Source organism: Lasioglossum baleicum, chromosome 10 (genome assembly GCF_051020765.1).
Source record: "Lasioglossum baleicum chromosome 10, iyLasBale1, whole genome shotgun sequence".
Classification (NCBI taxonomy): domain Eukaryota; kingdom Metazoa; phylum Arthropoda; class Insecta; order Hymenoptera; family Halictidae; genus Lasioglossum; species Lasioglossum baleicum.
Window position 1 is genome coordinate 10,451,842 of NC_134938.1, and position 14,441 is coordinate 10,466,282.

The 14,441-nt window shown below is 35.9% G+C and overlaps 2 protein-coding genes across 3 annotated transcripts in view; one reads left to right on the forward strand and one right to left on the reverse strand.

The window, feature by feature from the left end:
• Positions 1–637, forward strand: part of Cn (Kynurenine 3-monooxygenase cn) — a 66,121-nt gene extending 65,484 nt beyond the window's left edge. For both annotated transcript variants that reach the window (XM_076432299.1, XM_076432298.1), the window contains one exon: positions 34–637. In XM_076432299.1, coding sequence (XP_076288414.1) covers positions 34–132 — 99 coding nt within the window. In that variant the 3' untranslated portion in view covers positions 133–637. The remainder of the gene's footprint in view (positions 1–33) is intronic.
• LOC143212948 (2-acylglycerol O-acyltransferase 1) lies at positions 473–10,092 on the reverse strand. Its single transcript, XM_076432300.1, has 6 exons — positions 9,870–10,092; positions 4,307–4,596; positions 2,393–2,667; positions 1,268–1,454; positions 976–1,175; positions 473–636 (listed from the first exon to the last, which is right to left on the reverse strand). The coding sequence occupies exons 2-6, from the start codon at positions 4,534–4,536 to the stop codon at positions 479–481; spliced, it is 1,050 nt and encodes a 349-aa protein (XP_076288415.1). The 5' UTR covers positions 4,537–4,596; positions 9,870–10,092; the 3' UTR covers positions 473–478.
• Between the last annotated feature and the right edge of the window lie 4,349 nt (positions 10,093–14,441).

The window sequence follows — 14,441 nt, forward strand, 5'->3', positions numbered from 1 at the left end:
ACGCGAATGCAATAAAACCAGTATTTCTTTCAGGTTCTACGCGTGATCGTTTTGTTCGCGTTCATCTTGATTTTTGCGATATTGCTGATGCCGATCATGGAGGTATACTACAGGAAACGTGTTCTGGTCTGATAATGTTCAACGAAACTGTGTAAAAGATCCTTTATATTAAAACAACGTTTTTAAATCTGACCTACTCGACCTCTCCTTCCATTTGTTTAATAAATGCACAACTTCTCCACACTCTAGTAACATATGTAACTGCGTTTGAGCAAGACTTGTTAAAACTCTTTTACAATTTAATCAACATGTAACTACTATTCAACATCTTAACATTATCTATGAAAACACCACAATGTTAGTTCACGGTCTAAGAAAACGAGTTCTATAAAAGTTATCACTCTCGCCACTCTTTTTTGTACAGTCACCGGAAACACTGTTTAAAGTTTCTTCTCGCATTGACGAACAACAAAAGGTATCACAACAATTCGAGGTTCACTGAGTCCGCGTTCTCCACGTATTTGTGCTTGTTGTTCTCGAACAGTTCGACTAGACGCTGGACAAATATTTCGTGATACTCGTCAATCTGCTCCGCAGTCGGTTCAGGAATTTTTGGTAGGTCTATGGGACTGCCAACTGGAAAGAAGAAACAGAGAGACTGTCAGAAGAGTCAATAAAATTTAGATCTCTAAAAAGAAGATATATTAAAAATTATTATTATTTCGTTACTGTTATTCTACTTAATGTATATGATTGTTTCAGTAGGTTCATTATGTACTGTTAGCAATGCACAAAATTATTCGTTAAATTAAATTTCTGGTGCAGAAATGGTTTGCTGATAATATTTCGTTCGAAAGATTTGTTTTATATAAGTAACTAATTTTCAGGATGGAAGGATCAGTAACTAATTTATGTATAATTGCAAACAAAAGATGATCTATGTGTATCTATCCGACATTAAATCAGGTTATTTACCAACAACGGTGATTGGTCTTCGTTGAGCAATGATTCCGAACGAGTACTGGAAAAATCCTCGACCCATCAATATGATTGGTGCCATCCCGACTTTCTTGCGAATGTAATTTTGCGCCCTCCTCAAGGTCGAGCCTTCGCTACCGTACAGCTGATCGTATATGTCCGTCTCTCCGAACGAGAACACAGGTACCAGAGGAGTTCTGCAAACAGAGAATCGATGAATCAATAGGTCCTTGAATGTTTATTACTAGACGATTACGATGTTACTCAGCAACATTAACAGAACATTTACCCATTCTTCAGCGCGATCTTCACAAAGCCTTTTCTTCTTCTCACTAGAATGCGATACGTGCGAGGTTGACATTCCAATGATTCTGATGCTCCACCGACAATTAGAATTGTCCCTCTTCCTGTGTATGGTTTTTCAGGCTTCACTGATGCCAGATAGTTCAGGCTTTTCGCGGTGCTGCTCACGCCACCTGAGGTTTCAGAGGGTTTGAATAAACATTTTTGTAACTCAGGAGTTGGAAATGTTGAATAATTAGACTGCGGATTTGCATGCAAGATAAAAATTGTTTATATCGATTGCAAGATACAGGAGCTACGTATACGTTAATTAAATTGAACATTCAATTCTTTAAGTGATTTTACTGTTTTGTATTTGATCTACTGATTTTTGTCATAAACGTATCAAATATAATAATAATATACAGGGTGAGAGTCTCGTGACGTAACGATCTCAAATAACTCGTAAGTTATTTGTTGTACAAAAGAAATGTTCAAAGAAATGCTGCATGGTTCCTAGGACATACAGTGCTGCAACATGATTTTTGTTACTTCGATTTTTTATCAAGATATGGAGGTCACCTTCAGTTTATTAAATAGAATGCCCAATATTTTTGATCGAACTCGGATGAAGCACAAAATTCTGCGTAAAAAAAGTATTGACCTTCGTATATCATAAATCTAATAGTTAACGAGATATTATCGAAATAATTTTCTACATGTATTTATTCAAATTTTGAGGGTATCAGTTCCAGTACCTACTAGCTTCCAGGTAATAGCTATTATACATATGGGAAATTATATCGATCATATCTCGTGAACTATTTATAGATTTATGTTCAATGAAAGTTCAATTAGGGTTCAATCAAAAATATTAGGCATTCTATTTAATAAATTGAAGGTGGCCTCTATATCTTGATAAAAAATCGAAGTAACAAAAATCAGATTGGAGCACTGTATGTCCCTCTAGGAACCATGCAACATTTGTTTGAACATTTCTTTTGTACAACAAATCTTACAAGTTATTTGTGACCGTCACGTTACGAGACTCACAATGTATATTCGTTGGTAGAAATTGAGAAGAACTTTTGGAACAGATTGAATGAATTAATATGCGATAGTCAATATTTACCAGTCGCGGCGACGTAATCACGGAAGAAAGGAATTCTGAAATGCTGGTCGAGAACAACCACACGGAATTCCAATCCCGGGAATAGTTCCTTACATCCCAGGATATCCGAACCGAAGGCTCCGAAAATTCCCGTCGACAGAATCCCATGGGGAAAGCTGCAGAATAAATAATTCTTCGTGGGGTCCAAGTCAACGGTTTTCACCAACTTCAATGGAAAATAGTTACAAACGTATCTCATCCACGCACAGTTCCTCAACCAGCTTGTCCAGCGATAACTACAACAAACAAATTATAAGATTGTTTTTAAAAGAGTTAATTAAAAGAGTTTGTACAACTAGTTCGATTTAACGAGGACTGGATTGTGCAGATTAGTCATGGGGAATTGTTTGAAATTAAATTAGACATTAATGTGTTTGTTATGTTGTTCGTCGAATTATTGAATTATGCAAAAATTAGTTTAAATGTTTAAAGAATTTTAAAATGCTGTTACACAATTTTGAGAACTTCTTGTGGAACTAACTGTAGCTTACGGCCAACTTATGGAAATCGGCTGTCTTCACTAATAATAGCGATCATGTGTCAACTTAGCAGACACCTGTACGAAGTTATGGGTCAACCCGATATTTGGTTTATCGGAAAATTCTGTTGGCATTGAGAAACTGTGTGGAAATGTCAAGGTCGATGGCAATGGTGTATCGACTGAAAGATTTTTAATCCTTTGACAAGGAGGGTCGGTATATTTAGACCTGATATTTAGAATTGATGCACATGCCAAATTTCGGACAGAGAAACTAGTTTCTGCAATGTTTGATATACTGGGTGATTCTTTCAAAGTGACTGATCGAGTTTTGAACGGAACAAATTGATCAGGTGGCGTTGTAGGTGTTGCAATCTTCTGATTCACTCAAGTTAATACGGGGTCCCATGAAAATCACCGACAGAGTCCTCACTGACTCCAGATTTGAATGACAATAACTATGACCGACGCGCGCGTCTTCAACTGACAACGATTTTGACCATCGACGAATTTCACCGAAAGAAAAAGTACGTAATCAATGAGGTAGTACGTCGTTGTTACTAAACATCATATAATGTTGTCAGCTGAAATCTTTGCCATTCTGTTAATTTACACAAAAATTGAAATGTTGGATCGTCAATGCCTAGAGAATATGTCACAGTTTATGACATTTTTGGGATTTTTGAATAGTTAATTCGATTTGTAGAAATTTTCTACTCCAGTTGGCCATCTGGAAGAAAAGATATTCCGAGCAAAGACGACGAAAGCCATAAGAACAAATTATTTTTTTATAGAGAGTTCATAATACAGTAAACTGAAATACAAAATCTTATATTAATCGATCATTCGCTTTATTTGCTGTACTGTTTAAAAATCTTATATTTTCCCCACTTGTTACTGTGTCCTAATCCTTTAAATTCGTCGATGGTCAAAATCGTTGTCGATTAACACTAAACCTACCGAGCCTTAAAAGTAACTGGTACATGTTTCCTTATAAGCTTCCGTTCTAATATGTGCTCCACTAAAGATATCTCTACAATCATTTCTTATGAAATTATTTTTATTGTATCAACAATCGTAAGATAAACAATCTAGAACCGGTCATTTTGACCGGTGATAGTAGGTTTAGTGTTAAAGACGTCGTCGGCGAAACTTGTTGTCGGTCAAATATCTGGAGACGGTGAAACTGTGTCGGTAATTTCATGGGACCCGTTAGTATGAGCCTCACCGATACTCGACACCTCGTTGTCATCGAACGTGTTTACCGCTTGACTGGTTCCAAAGCGGATCCCCCAGTGGTGGGGGGATCATAATAACATTTACAATGACAGTAACTGACGAAATAAAGGTTCTCCGAAAAAGTGTATACTAATCGGGAGGATTTGTACACCACTTACCCTCGACCGCCTTGATTGCACGTGTCCCAGTCATAGTACATCCAAACAAAATAAAGCAACACGAAGTAGCGCAACGTTTCGGTGTAGAAAAGTAGGTAAACGGTGAGAAGGTAACCTAAAAGATCCCCGAATCCCAACAGAATAATCACTAACGCCGCGGACAATGTTTCGAGACGTCGTCTCAGCGGCACGTTTAGGGGTGCGAACCTCACACCGAGTATCTCCATCATTGCAGCCGGATCAGTTTCCTCTTCGATCAAGATATCATCGGAGCAGCTCTACTCGTACACCTGTTGACAATTTGTGAGGTTCGTGATATGTTAATTATGCTATCATAAGTAGTACGTCTTAACACCTATTCGATTGGTGGTTTTATTTTTTAGCTAATTGTGATCTTGCCTTTCGCTCATCCATTGCACTGTAATATCGAGTTGGACTTGTGACGAAGAATTCGAACAGAATCTATCAGATATGCAAGTAATTTTTTCTAAGCCATTGGAGATTACAATTAGACAGCGGATCTCCATGCAAAAAAATTGTCTTATCTGTAATGTGCTCCAATTATTTTTGTTTTTGACTTATTCATAGTATAAATGCATAAACATGAACGCATATTTTCGTTTTTATAGCTCACGTGGCACAATACAGTGTTTGCTAGAGGTAAACATTGATTTGAGTGATAATCGCCTACACGAAGTATCTTATCATTCTTGTTTTTCTCACATTTTTTGGAAGACGTGACAGATAAGACAATTAATCTATCCGAGGATTATTTTATTATCGAGTTTATTGATTTCATGCATCTATGAAAAAAATTAATGTGTGCATTTTAAAACAGTAGTCGGATTAAAAGGATTTTATTGGCATAGTGATGGTTAACTTATTCAAACTTTTATTATAGGAAGAAAAATTTACAAGAGATAGAAGTCGTATGAAAATGTATTTTACACAAAGATCGAATGGTTAGAGTCAAATTATGAAAAATATGTTTGTTCTGTAAATTAAATCAGAAGATAATATTTACTATTGAATTTATTAACTGCAACATTTCAGCGAATCATTTTTGCAAAATATGCATCGTCACAAAAACGTTATACTCCAACCACAACCAAGCGACACTAATAGAATGCTGTTACTCATTCATTCAATTTCAAACATGTGCATGTTTATCTTCAACTGGTTTCTGTGTATCTATGTTATATGTTGTGTATACAGGTGGTCATAGAAGGAATCGGCCATCTTGGGTGTTAGAAAAATTTCGCATAACATTAAACTTGACAAATTACAAAATTACACAAGATCTATTTACAATGAATATTTATTAGATTCTTAAGTTGTAACTACTTGATGAATATGTATACAGGATGAGGCATGATCATCTCGAGTTTTTTCAAATTATTTGAAATGAACTTCCGCGATCGAATCTCCAACATTAATTTGACGACAATTGAAAATATCACTTGTCCGCAATATCTCGAAAATAGCGAATTCCAGTGATCCACGTCACAAAGTCGACGCGGGCGCGGCGGTGCCAAAAGGTCCAAAAATGTTTGATTGCGTGGCGATACAAATTGTACAGACAGAATTTAAATTAGAACATTCCTCTTTTAATAACAATGTTATTCGTTCACGGCAAAATTAACCCATATTGTATTTCATTAAAAAATTGATTAGATCTCGAAATTAGCACTTATTCAGAAATGACACCACTTGTTCAGATGAAAAATAAATACAAGAAGTACCGAGCACTAACAGCAACTAGTAATTTCTTACAAAAACTATGTTTATCAAGATTGTGCACGAATAAATATTTGATAATTTATCACAAAAGTATCGTCACAATTTCAGCAGTTGTAAATGAAAAAATCCAAGTTATTTTATTATTTTATTATGGAGTTGTCGGAGGATTATTTTGGCCCCATTGGTGCTCCAAAGTTAATTAACACTAAAAATAATTGGTCATAAAATCCAAGTCATAAACATAATTGGTAGGTACATGTTCCCTTATAAAAATGATAAGATTGATTTTATTTAGACCCCAATATTACTTCTTATGAAATCATTTACATTATTTCAATAATTGCAAAATAAAAAATCCGGGACTGGTCATTTTGACCGGTGGTGGCAGGTTTAGTGTTAATATGCCGGTATATATTAAGTTTTTCCAAGATTAGGATTAAAAAAGTAATCACTATGGTAAATTCCGCTGAGTGAGCAGTCAATGTGTTGAAAACAAACATTTTAATTTGCTACAAAAGGTAAATGCAGCAGTTAACGCGCGACATCGAATGTGTTATGCAAATATTTGTTTAACGGAGAATATCAATGGTTTTTAGAAGTGCGTTAAGAAGAATTTCTATTGCAGCTGTACAAATATGATGCGAGTGTTGTAAAAAGAAACTTGTTCGTGAATAACCGGTCGTAGTTAATTATACATTTTTTGTTTTACTTCAATACGATTCGTTCGACACGGTCGCGTGTTCACTCGGACTGTTACCGATTATATCAGCGTATGAGCTATATTTTTTTAAGAGTAAAACTATGAGATCACGTGAAGCAACTTTTTCCTTTGCGAAAATGTTCTCCGCGGCTTTGTTAAGGAGTTGTTAACGAAAAGCACGGACCAATCAAAGCGCCTGTGGACTGTTTGTATGTGGATCGTATACGATACAACATAACCGCGCTCTGGTTTGTGGTTTTCGTTAATAACTCCTTCACAAAGCCACAGAGACCATTTTCGCAAGGGAAAATCTTACCTCACCCCTCAAGAAAATACAATATTTTCGGGACACCCAGTATACACTGTTTTAAAAAACGTATTTTCCCTCGAGGATTTGGATTTGCTAACGCGTTGTTGCTCTATATTTTCTTGTCGTTACATTCGAGACAGAATTGTTAAAAGCCATTTCAGTAATTACTAGACTGTGAATGTTCGTGCTCTCACAATGTGTGAAAATTACAATTTGCATTTATGAAATATGGAAGTAAAAGAACACCCTCCCTCAATTTACGCGGTATATCCGTTCCACGTGGATAAACTCTGTCAGTACAAAAGTAGAAACATTAGAAATAAAAGCTAGTACATACAAGTTTTAGAAATACATGATAAAGACTGTATGTTTAAATACGATATATATTGCCATATATTATTATTTATTATTCTTTATGCAAGTATGTACTTAGTTATGATATTGAACGTTTGTCCAGGGGTCTCGTGTTTAGTATAAACTTTGTTCCGCAGATATAGCAGTTAAATCCTGGTTGTAAGCGAGAAGAAACGACAGCAACGAACACGCGCATAAAAGGCGCAAACACAACAATTGTGTGAATAGTTGCGAACAACTGATGGGCGGAACAATTGTAAATTGTACGGCTTTCGCGAAATTTTGAAATCGACTTTTCCCCGGCTATTCTGTGCAAATGCCGCGCTGAAAGACTTTGAAATCAGTTGAAGCAACAGTGTATCGTGACCGGAGGTAGGACGATACGAGTTAGAAGGTCATCGATCTGTTGCTCCAACCAAATTTCATGCGTGAAACTGACAAAGAGATCGCAACGAACGTCATTTCCCGCTAGGCATAAGGCAGTTAACGGTGACATGGCGGATGTGACCGTAGTCGTTCGAGATTACCTCGTAACCGTTTAACGATGAGCACGGCCCGACCAAAACGTTAATTTGCCGTGTCGTTGTGCCCTTAGAACAATGCAACCGCATTATTTTTAGAAGCGGTGCCTGAGAAAAGAAATAGCCTAACGCACGCCGGTTAAAATAAGTCTTCATCGTTCGTTAATAGCGCTCCCCCTAGCATAATTATTTCTTTGGTCCCCTTCTTTCTTTCAGGTCCGGCGTTATGTGCACAGCCGACTGGGTCACTAGCTGTTACCTTGTTTCCTTCAATTATTCTCAGTTTTTCTAGCTTAAGTCGAACCAGATTCTCGAGAATATATTCGGTGGCCTAGAAAATCCCTGACGCTTCGTGTCGTTATTGTCGTTAATTTTCTATTTAAAAACTAGTAAAATTCTTCATTTAGAAATAACAAACGAGATACGCAGTATAATTTGTATACTCGCGAATGGTTGGGGAAATGTAATGCAAACTTGAACACGTTGTTTTTATCACTTGCAAGCTGTATATACGGTTGTAAAAAATGAAACCCATATATTTCAATGATAAACGTATGTGGCACGTGGCATAGAACACGTTCGTATTAGTGTATTAGTATACACTACACTACATGACACTCGGCGGCAGATCTAGGCATGGGTCTTGGTGAAAGATAAGAATAAAAACAATTTAAATTAAAAACTTCGGAGAAAATTTTGATACCCGAGTTGATTTGGGTAATTGGGTAGGTCCCTAAACAGTGTTAGCCCAGGGCTCCAAAAGTAACGGTCCGCTGCTGGTGAATTTACACGACTTTCATAGATTAAAAGTATATAAACAGACACTTTATAATTGAAACTACGCAAAATCAGGAAAATTAAATCCTCGCAGGAACGTGCACGGAATTCCTAAAGATTATAATGAATACCTTTGGTATCGTAACGCGATTAGCTGCAATTTTTATGTGATAAAACATTGGAAATCCAAGATTGGAATTCACGAACATTGGAATTCAACTGATAGGATGTTGTACGAAAGTCACTTTACTCGGCGTATCATTCATTGCCTCAAAACGTAGCAATAATTCCTTTGACATTAGTATGTTTCCTAAAAATATTTGCACGAACCAGGTCGGCTTCGAACCGTTGTCATTTCACGCTTTAATTACTTGGAATCTCATATTCTTATTAATCAAAGTAAGAACTACATATGACAAAATTATATTCATTTAAATTGTGTCTCCTGTTTGTTGCAATCAATGCAGAAGATTATTTTTTATGAAGTTCTACAGTCTAGTGTGATCCGATAGATTAAAAACTAAATAAACAATATTAATATAATATAAATATACAAATATCATTTGTTAGAGAAATAACTCCGCAGATACGAAATTAATGAATTCGGTTACATTTCTTCTAATCTAATACTAAAATAGAACGAGGAACATGTGAGAGCATTTGTAAAACATAAAACTCCATTAAACGCAACACAATTTATTCTCCATTTGATGCCAGCAAAATTTGATTCATCTTTCAAAATCCTTTCATCGCGAAAATTTGGTTTGGCTTTTAATGATTCGGGTCGGAAAATCCGACAATCCTCGGGTATCTGAAGTCGAATTCGGGCCTGGAACCCGAAAATTTCTAACGTTTGGGTACTCGAATGTCATATATTTATACTTCCGATTTATATTTCGAGTATCCGAGTATCAGGAATTTTCTGTTCCCTTCCCAAACGCGAAATTTTCGGGTACCTGCACCCAAACTGCTAATATGCAGAGCAACTGATGCACATGTTGAGCAACAGGGAATCCCACGTGGGTATCGCGCGGTGTGCGATCTCCTCGGCAGAGATGGATCGCAAAATGATCTAATACGAAGCAATCTTTGCTTCAGGAATCTACTGCCCCGTCAAGGTGACATCCTCAATCGACATGTTCCCATCAACGCTGGCCTTACCTTTAAAACGCTTTTCCATTTGCTACACAGCCGGGACCTGCTCCGAATTCGACGATCCAGATGAGATGTATATGTCTTGTAGTCCCACTCACAGTTCACTGTCTCTTTTCAGGATCAACTTGGATCGCCGGTGATCATACGGACAAGCCGAACGCGTGTGGAGTCTACGGATCTCGAAATGATCCTCTCGACGACACGCTGCTTACTGGCTCGGCACACCGCGTGGATGAAACAGGAAAGAGCGCGCGCGTGAAGGTACAATAGCCGCAGAAAGTTTTAATGCTGGATCGAAACGTGCTTATCGTCGACAGAGCTGACTGTTAACTCGAATTAGAAGCGCTGGATATGGTAAGTAATTGTTTTGCTTTCGTTTAGATTAGACTGTGTTTCGAGATCAGGCACTTCTGAAATTGCATTGTTAGGAAAATATCATTTGAAACAACGTGTTATTTTATTTTATAATTACTGCCAAGCCTGTGATCGCTTTTGAAATAACATTATTAGAAATATTATTCCAAATAACATGTTATGTTATTTTGTAATTGTTGGAGATAATCGTAACATTGTTCTTCAAAATTATAACTGCGGACATGATTATCACACAACTATTATTTCTTATCTTCATTCCAAATATAGCACAGCTCAAGATGCATTTTAAATAATCGTTTCGAAAACATCTTTCAAAAGATTACTTCCATAACTAATCTTTAGATATATAAATGAAAAAATCTCTATTTTGATCTAGCTTTTATTGTTTTTACAAATAAACTAGATGCTCATTCTGGGAAAGCATTTTGACTATCGTCTAGGAAGTAATAGAAGCAGTAATTGAAATACTTTCACTTCTCAGTTTTACACACAAGGATACAAAAAAGTACTGTAGATAAAAACGTAGAAAGGAATTACGTCATACTACAACTTTCATCATAATTGCTAGAAAATTTTTAAAAATAAATATAGCAGTATCAATAAGTAGACTTTTACCAAGTATTTAATAGATTCGTAGTAAAACATAAAGCAACAGAATTTGGCGATTACTTTTACACCAATCTAATATTGAATAATGTATAAGTACTTTTAAATAGGAAGACTATTTTCGAAATCTATTAGTGCTCTTAAACATTTTGCCGATACTGTACCTTATCTTGCATTTACGTGTACTTCGCCGCATAAAATTCTGCCGTGCAAGGGGAACACTTTCCTCTTTCTTAATCCTAACGTTATTCGTCTAAACTAACACGTTGACTGCCGAACTAACAGCCATAAACAAGTTAAAAGTTCCCCAAAAAATCAAGCCAATTTATTTAACACGTTGATTGCCACACCAAATGCCTATAAAAGCCACGCAAACTTAATACAATTATTTAATAATACAAGGACAGGAACGACACAGTTTGTAACATTCTCAGAGATCGCGTAGATCCTAATAAAATATGGTTTAGACAACGGAGTCCGGGTCTGTTTTGACCCAGAATATCAAAATCCATCCAGTTTCTCAATTTCTGGCGAATTAATAAAATGAACAGCAATAAAAAAATTAATTACAAAAAGTACCGTCAAAAATACGTTTCAAAACATTGAAAAATGAAGCAGTGAGTGGTCATAATTATACAGCAGATTTTATGCATTTATGAAAAAAATGAGTAGGTGTCATTTAAAACAGTTAAAAAATTAGAAGAATTTAAAAATACTGTTCAATTTCAACCTCTTAAACACATTAAGAAAAAAAATTAATTTCTACTTCACTCCAGCTTGTTACAATGTAGGTAGACAATTTTTATTTCGCATAAAGATCCGCTGTCTAGTCATAATTATTATTGATTATACAGGGTGTCCCAAAATTCCTTCAACAACCGGACATATGGGAGGTTCCTGAGATCAGTTGAAGCAATATTTTCCTTTGCAAAAATGTTATCCGCGGCTTTGTTTAGGAGTTATTAACGAAAAACACGGACCAATCAGAGCGCGACCTAGACACGAGTTGGCACAGTAGTCATGGCGCGCTAACTGTCTACTGGTCCGGCTGTTGAAGGAACTTTGGGACACCCTGTATACAGTTAGTTAGTGTAAAAAGCATTCGTACACCCTTTAAAAACATTTTGAAACATGGACCAAACGGCTTGAATTATTTTAAGATGTTGGGAGGATTGGTTTACTAGCTGATGTGTAAATAATTGTTTTAACAAATTAAATAACACCTAAAAACAACTCGATCCGTTTGGTCCAATTTTAGAGAACCTATTCATTTTTAAAGGGCAGTGTACGAATACTTTTTACACTGACTGTTGTGATAAGAATGGTCCGTAGTAGAATGATGTAGTAATAGTGCGATTGTCTTATCTTATTATAGATTGTAGTATTGTATATACATAGATCACAGTAAAAATTAATTTTCAATTTCAGTAAAAAAAGTTAAAAGCTGCAGGCACTCAGAATGTTGATGAAAAAGAAGCTGAATAAGAAGAAAGAAATCTAAACGTGTACTCCGTCGTGTTTAGGAGGTCTGTGCTCCGAGGGTTAATTATACCGTTCACAGAACCGGTTTCGGAAATTTACTAATTTATTCAAACGAACCGGCCCTGAAAGCTGACAGACCCAAATCGAACTGTGGCATTAGTTACGAGAGAGAGTGTACAGGTATCCAGGAATGATCTTGGGCCATTTGTGTTTGTATTCCCCTCATGCGACGAAAAGCAGTGGAGATGGCTGTACTCGCGCACGCGGTGGAATCAATGATGAGGTTCTGAGCAGACTCTTGGGCTTGGGAAACGGAACGCTCGTTTGGAGAATTCACGTTTCCGATGGAACCGGTGCGCGTGGAGACCTTCGAGGGATCGATAACGGATCTCTTGGATCCCCTTGTAAGGTAAGGAAGGGAACTACATATAAAAGTAGAAGAATTTTCAATCTTTTTAGCATGACAAATTCTGTGAGTTTTCCACAGTGATTCACTTGTTTAAATATCCTTCCAAGTAGAATAACTTCATAGAAGTGGGTCAAAGTGACCTTACTTCTTCTGCGAAGCTACAAGGATTAGTATAGTGAATGATTTGCAATGATAATTTCGAAGAAATTGCATTTTAAAGCGAATAGTAAAAGTTGCTTTTCACAACTTCTTTATCAGTATCACAAACGATTAAAAATGAAAATCGTGAAGGATTGTAATTCTCGCATATTTCAATTTTTTAAAATAATTTATTAATACAAAAACGAGGTTAAATACTTCCTTCATTTTCAATGTTGATCACGTTGATCATGAAATCAAGTGTGTCTTTGTTTTCGATCGACGCAGGACGATAAACAGAACCGTAAATTTTCGAAATAATCCTTGATCCACTTATCGATAATAAATTTTGTACATAATACTACGTGACTTTTATTTCTTATTTCAAAACACAGGACAATTTTCAGAACACTATAATAATATTGGAACTCACATTATTTTTTATGTCTTACATCATCGTCTAAGTTAAATATGAATTATTTGTAATGCTTTTCTACAGTGAGTAACTATTTTATTTGCAAAAATAAAAAGCCGGATCGTTCCGTATTCGCAAATGTCGATTGTTGCTTATAAACTTGCAATGTTTATGTTCTTCCAGTCTCTTTTTTAGTAATCATCATGTGGATCGATGTTGAGTATAGGAAGTATGCGTTTTTTTGTTAGCCGCAAATGATCTTGAACTTTAAGATGGTAGTAATATTGTACCGCAGAATATCTTATCGCTGGTTATGTAGTTTCGTTTTAGATTATCATTGCACGAAGCTCTAACTGAAATCACTTTTTTAATCAAGTGTAATATTGAGCGTAAAATGAACATTGCAGATACGTACAATCGACTGTTCCATCGCTTATCCCAAGAGAGATTCTTCATTTCTAAAAATGTCACAGCTGATAAGATAATTCTTACGCGTGCTTGGCGCTTCCTCAAAACTCCAATCTTTTTTTCCGTGAGGAGATTTCTCCAGTCCGATAAAAAGATAATTTCACGTGCAGTTGTCCAACTTGCTGACAGTTGTATTTTTCGATTCCACCAGAACACAATTTATATTTACTTAATGGTTCATTTTAGAGGGTTTTTCGAAACGCTTTTTTTATCTGTGCCTGTCATAAGAATTTAGAAGATGTCTCTGGTAGGTTTAAGTAAGTTCTACATATGTGTTTTATAAAGTTATGAAATGTAATTGATTGAAAATAGCAAAAATTGTAAGAATCTGCGATTTAAATGAATCGATAACCCTAAATTTTTCAAATTATTATGCGTCAACCGATTTCTATGAAACTTTGTGCGTATATATACTTAACTTACTTACATTTACAAAATGCATGCTTCAAATTTTCATTACAGGCACAGGTAAAAGATTTAAAAATCGAGACCTTGACATTTTCCTTCGCAATTGCGACCAATATCAATTTAAACAAAGAAATTATTTATACATTAGCTAGTAAACTAATCCTTCTAACGTCTCGAAAAAACCCAGGTCGTTTGGTCCACATTTAAACAAGTTTTTAAAGGTTGTACTTTTATAATACATTTATGACTTAATTGGGAAAAGTCAGAAGAGCAATGA

Coding starts and splice junctions, on each gene's coding strand:
- LOC143212948 (XM_076432300.1), bottom strand. CDS start 4,536: ATGATGGAGATACTCGGTGTGAGGTTCGCACCCCTAAACGTGCCGCTG. Junction 2,668..4,306: donor TGCAATCAAGGCGGTCGAGG/GTAAGTGGTGTA, acceptor TGTTTGTTGTAG/TTATCGCTGGACAAGCTGGT. Junction 1,455..2,392: donor TGATTACGTCGCCGCGACTG/GTAAATATTGAC, acceptor CTGAAACCTCAG/GTGGCGTGAGCAGCACCGCG.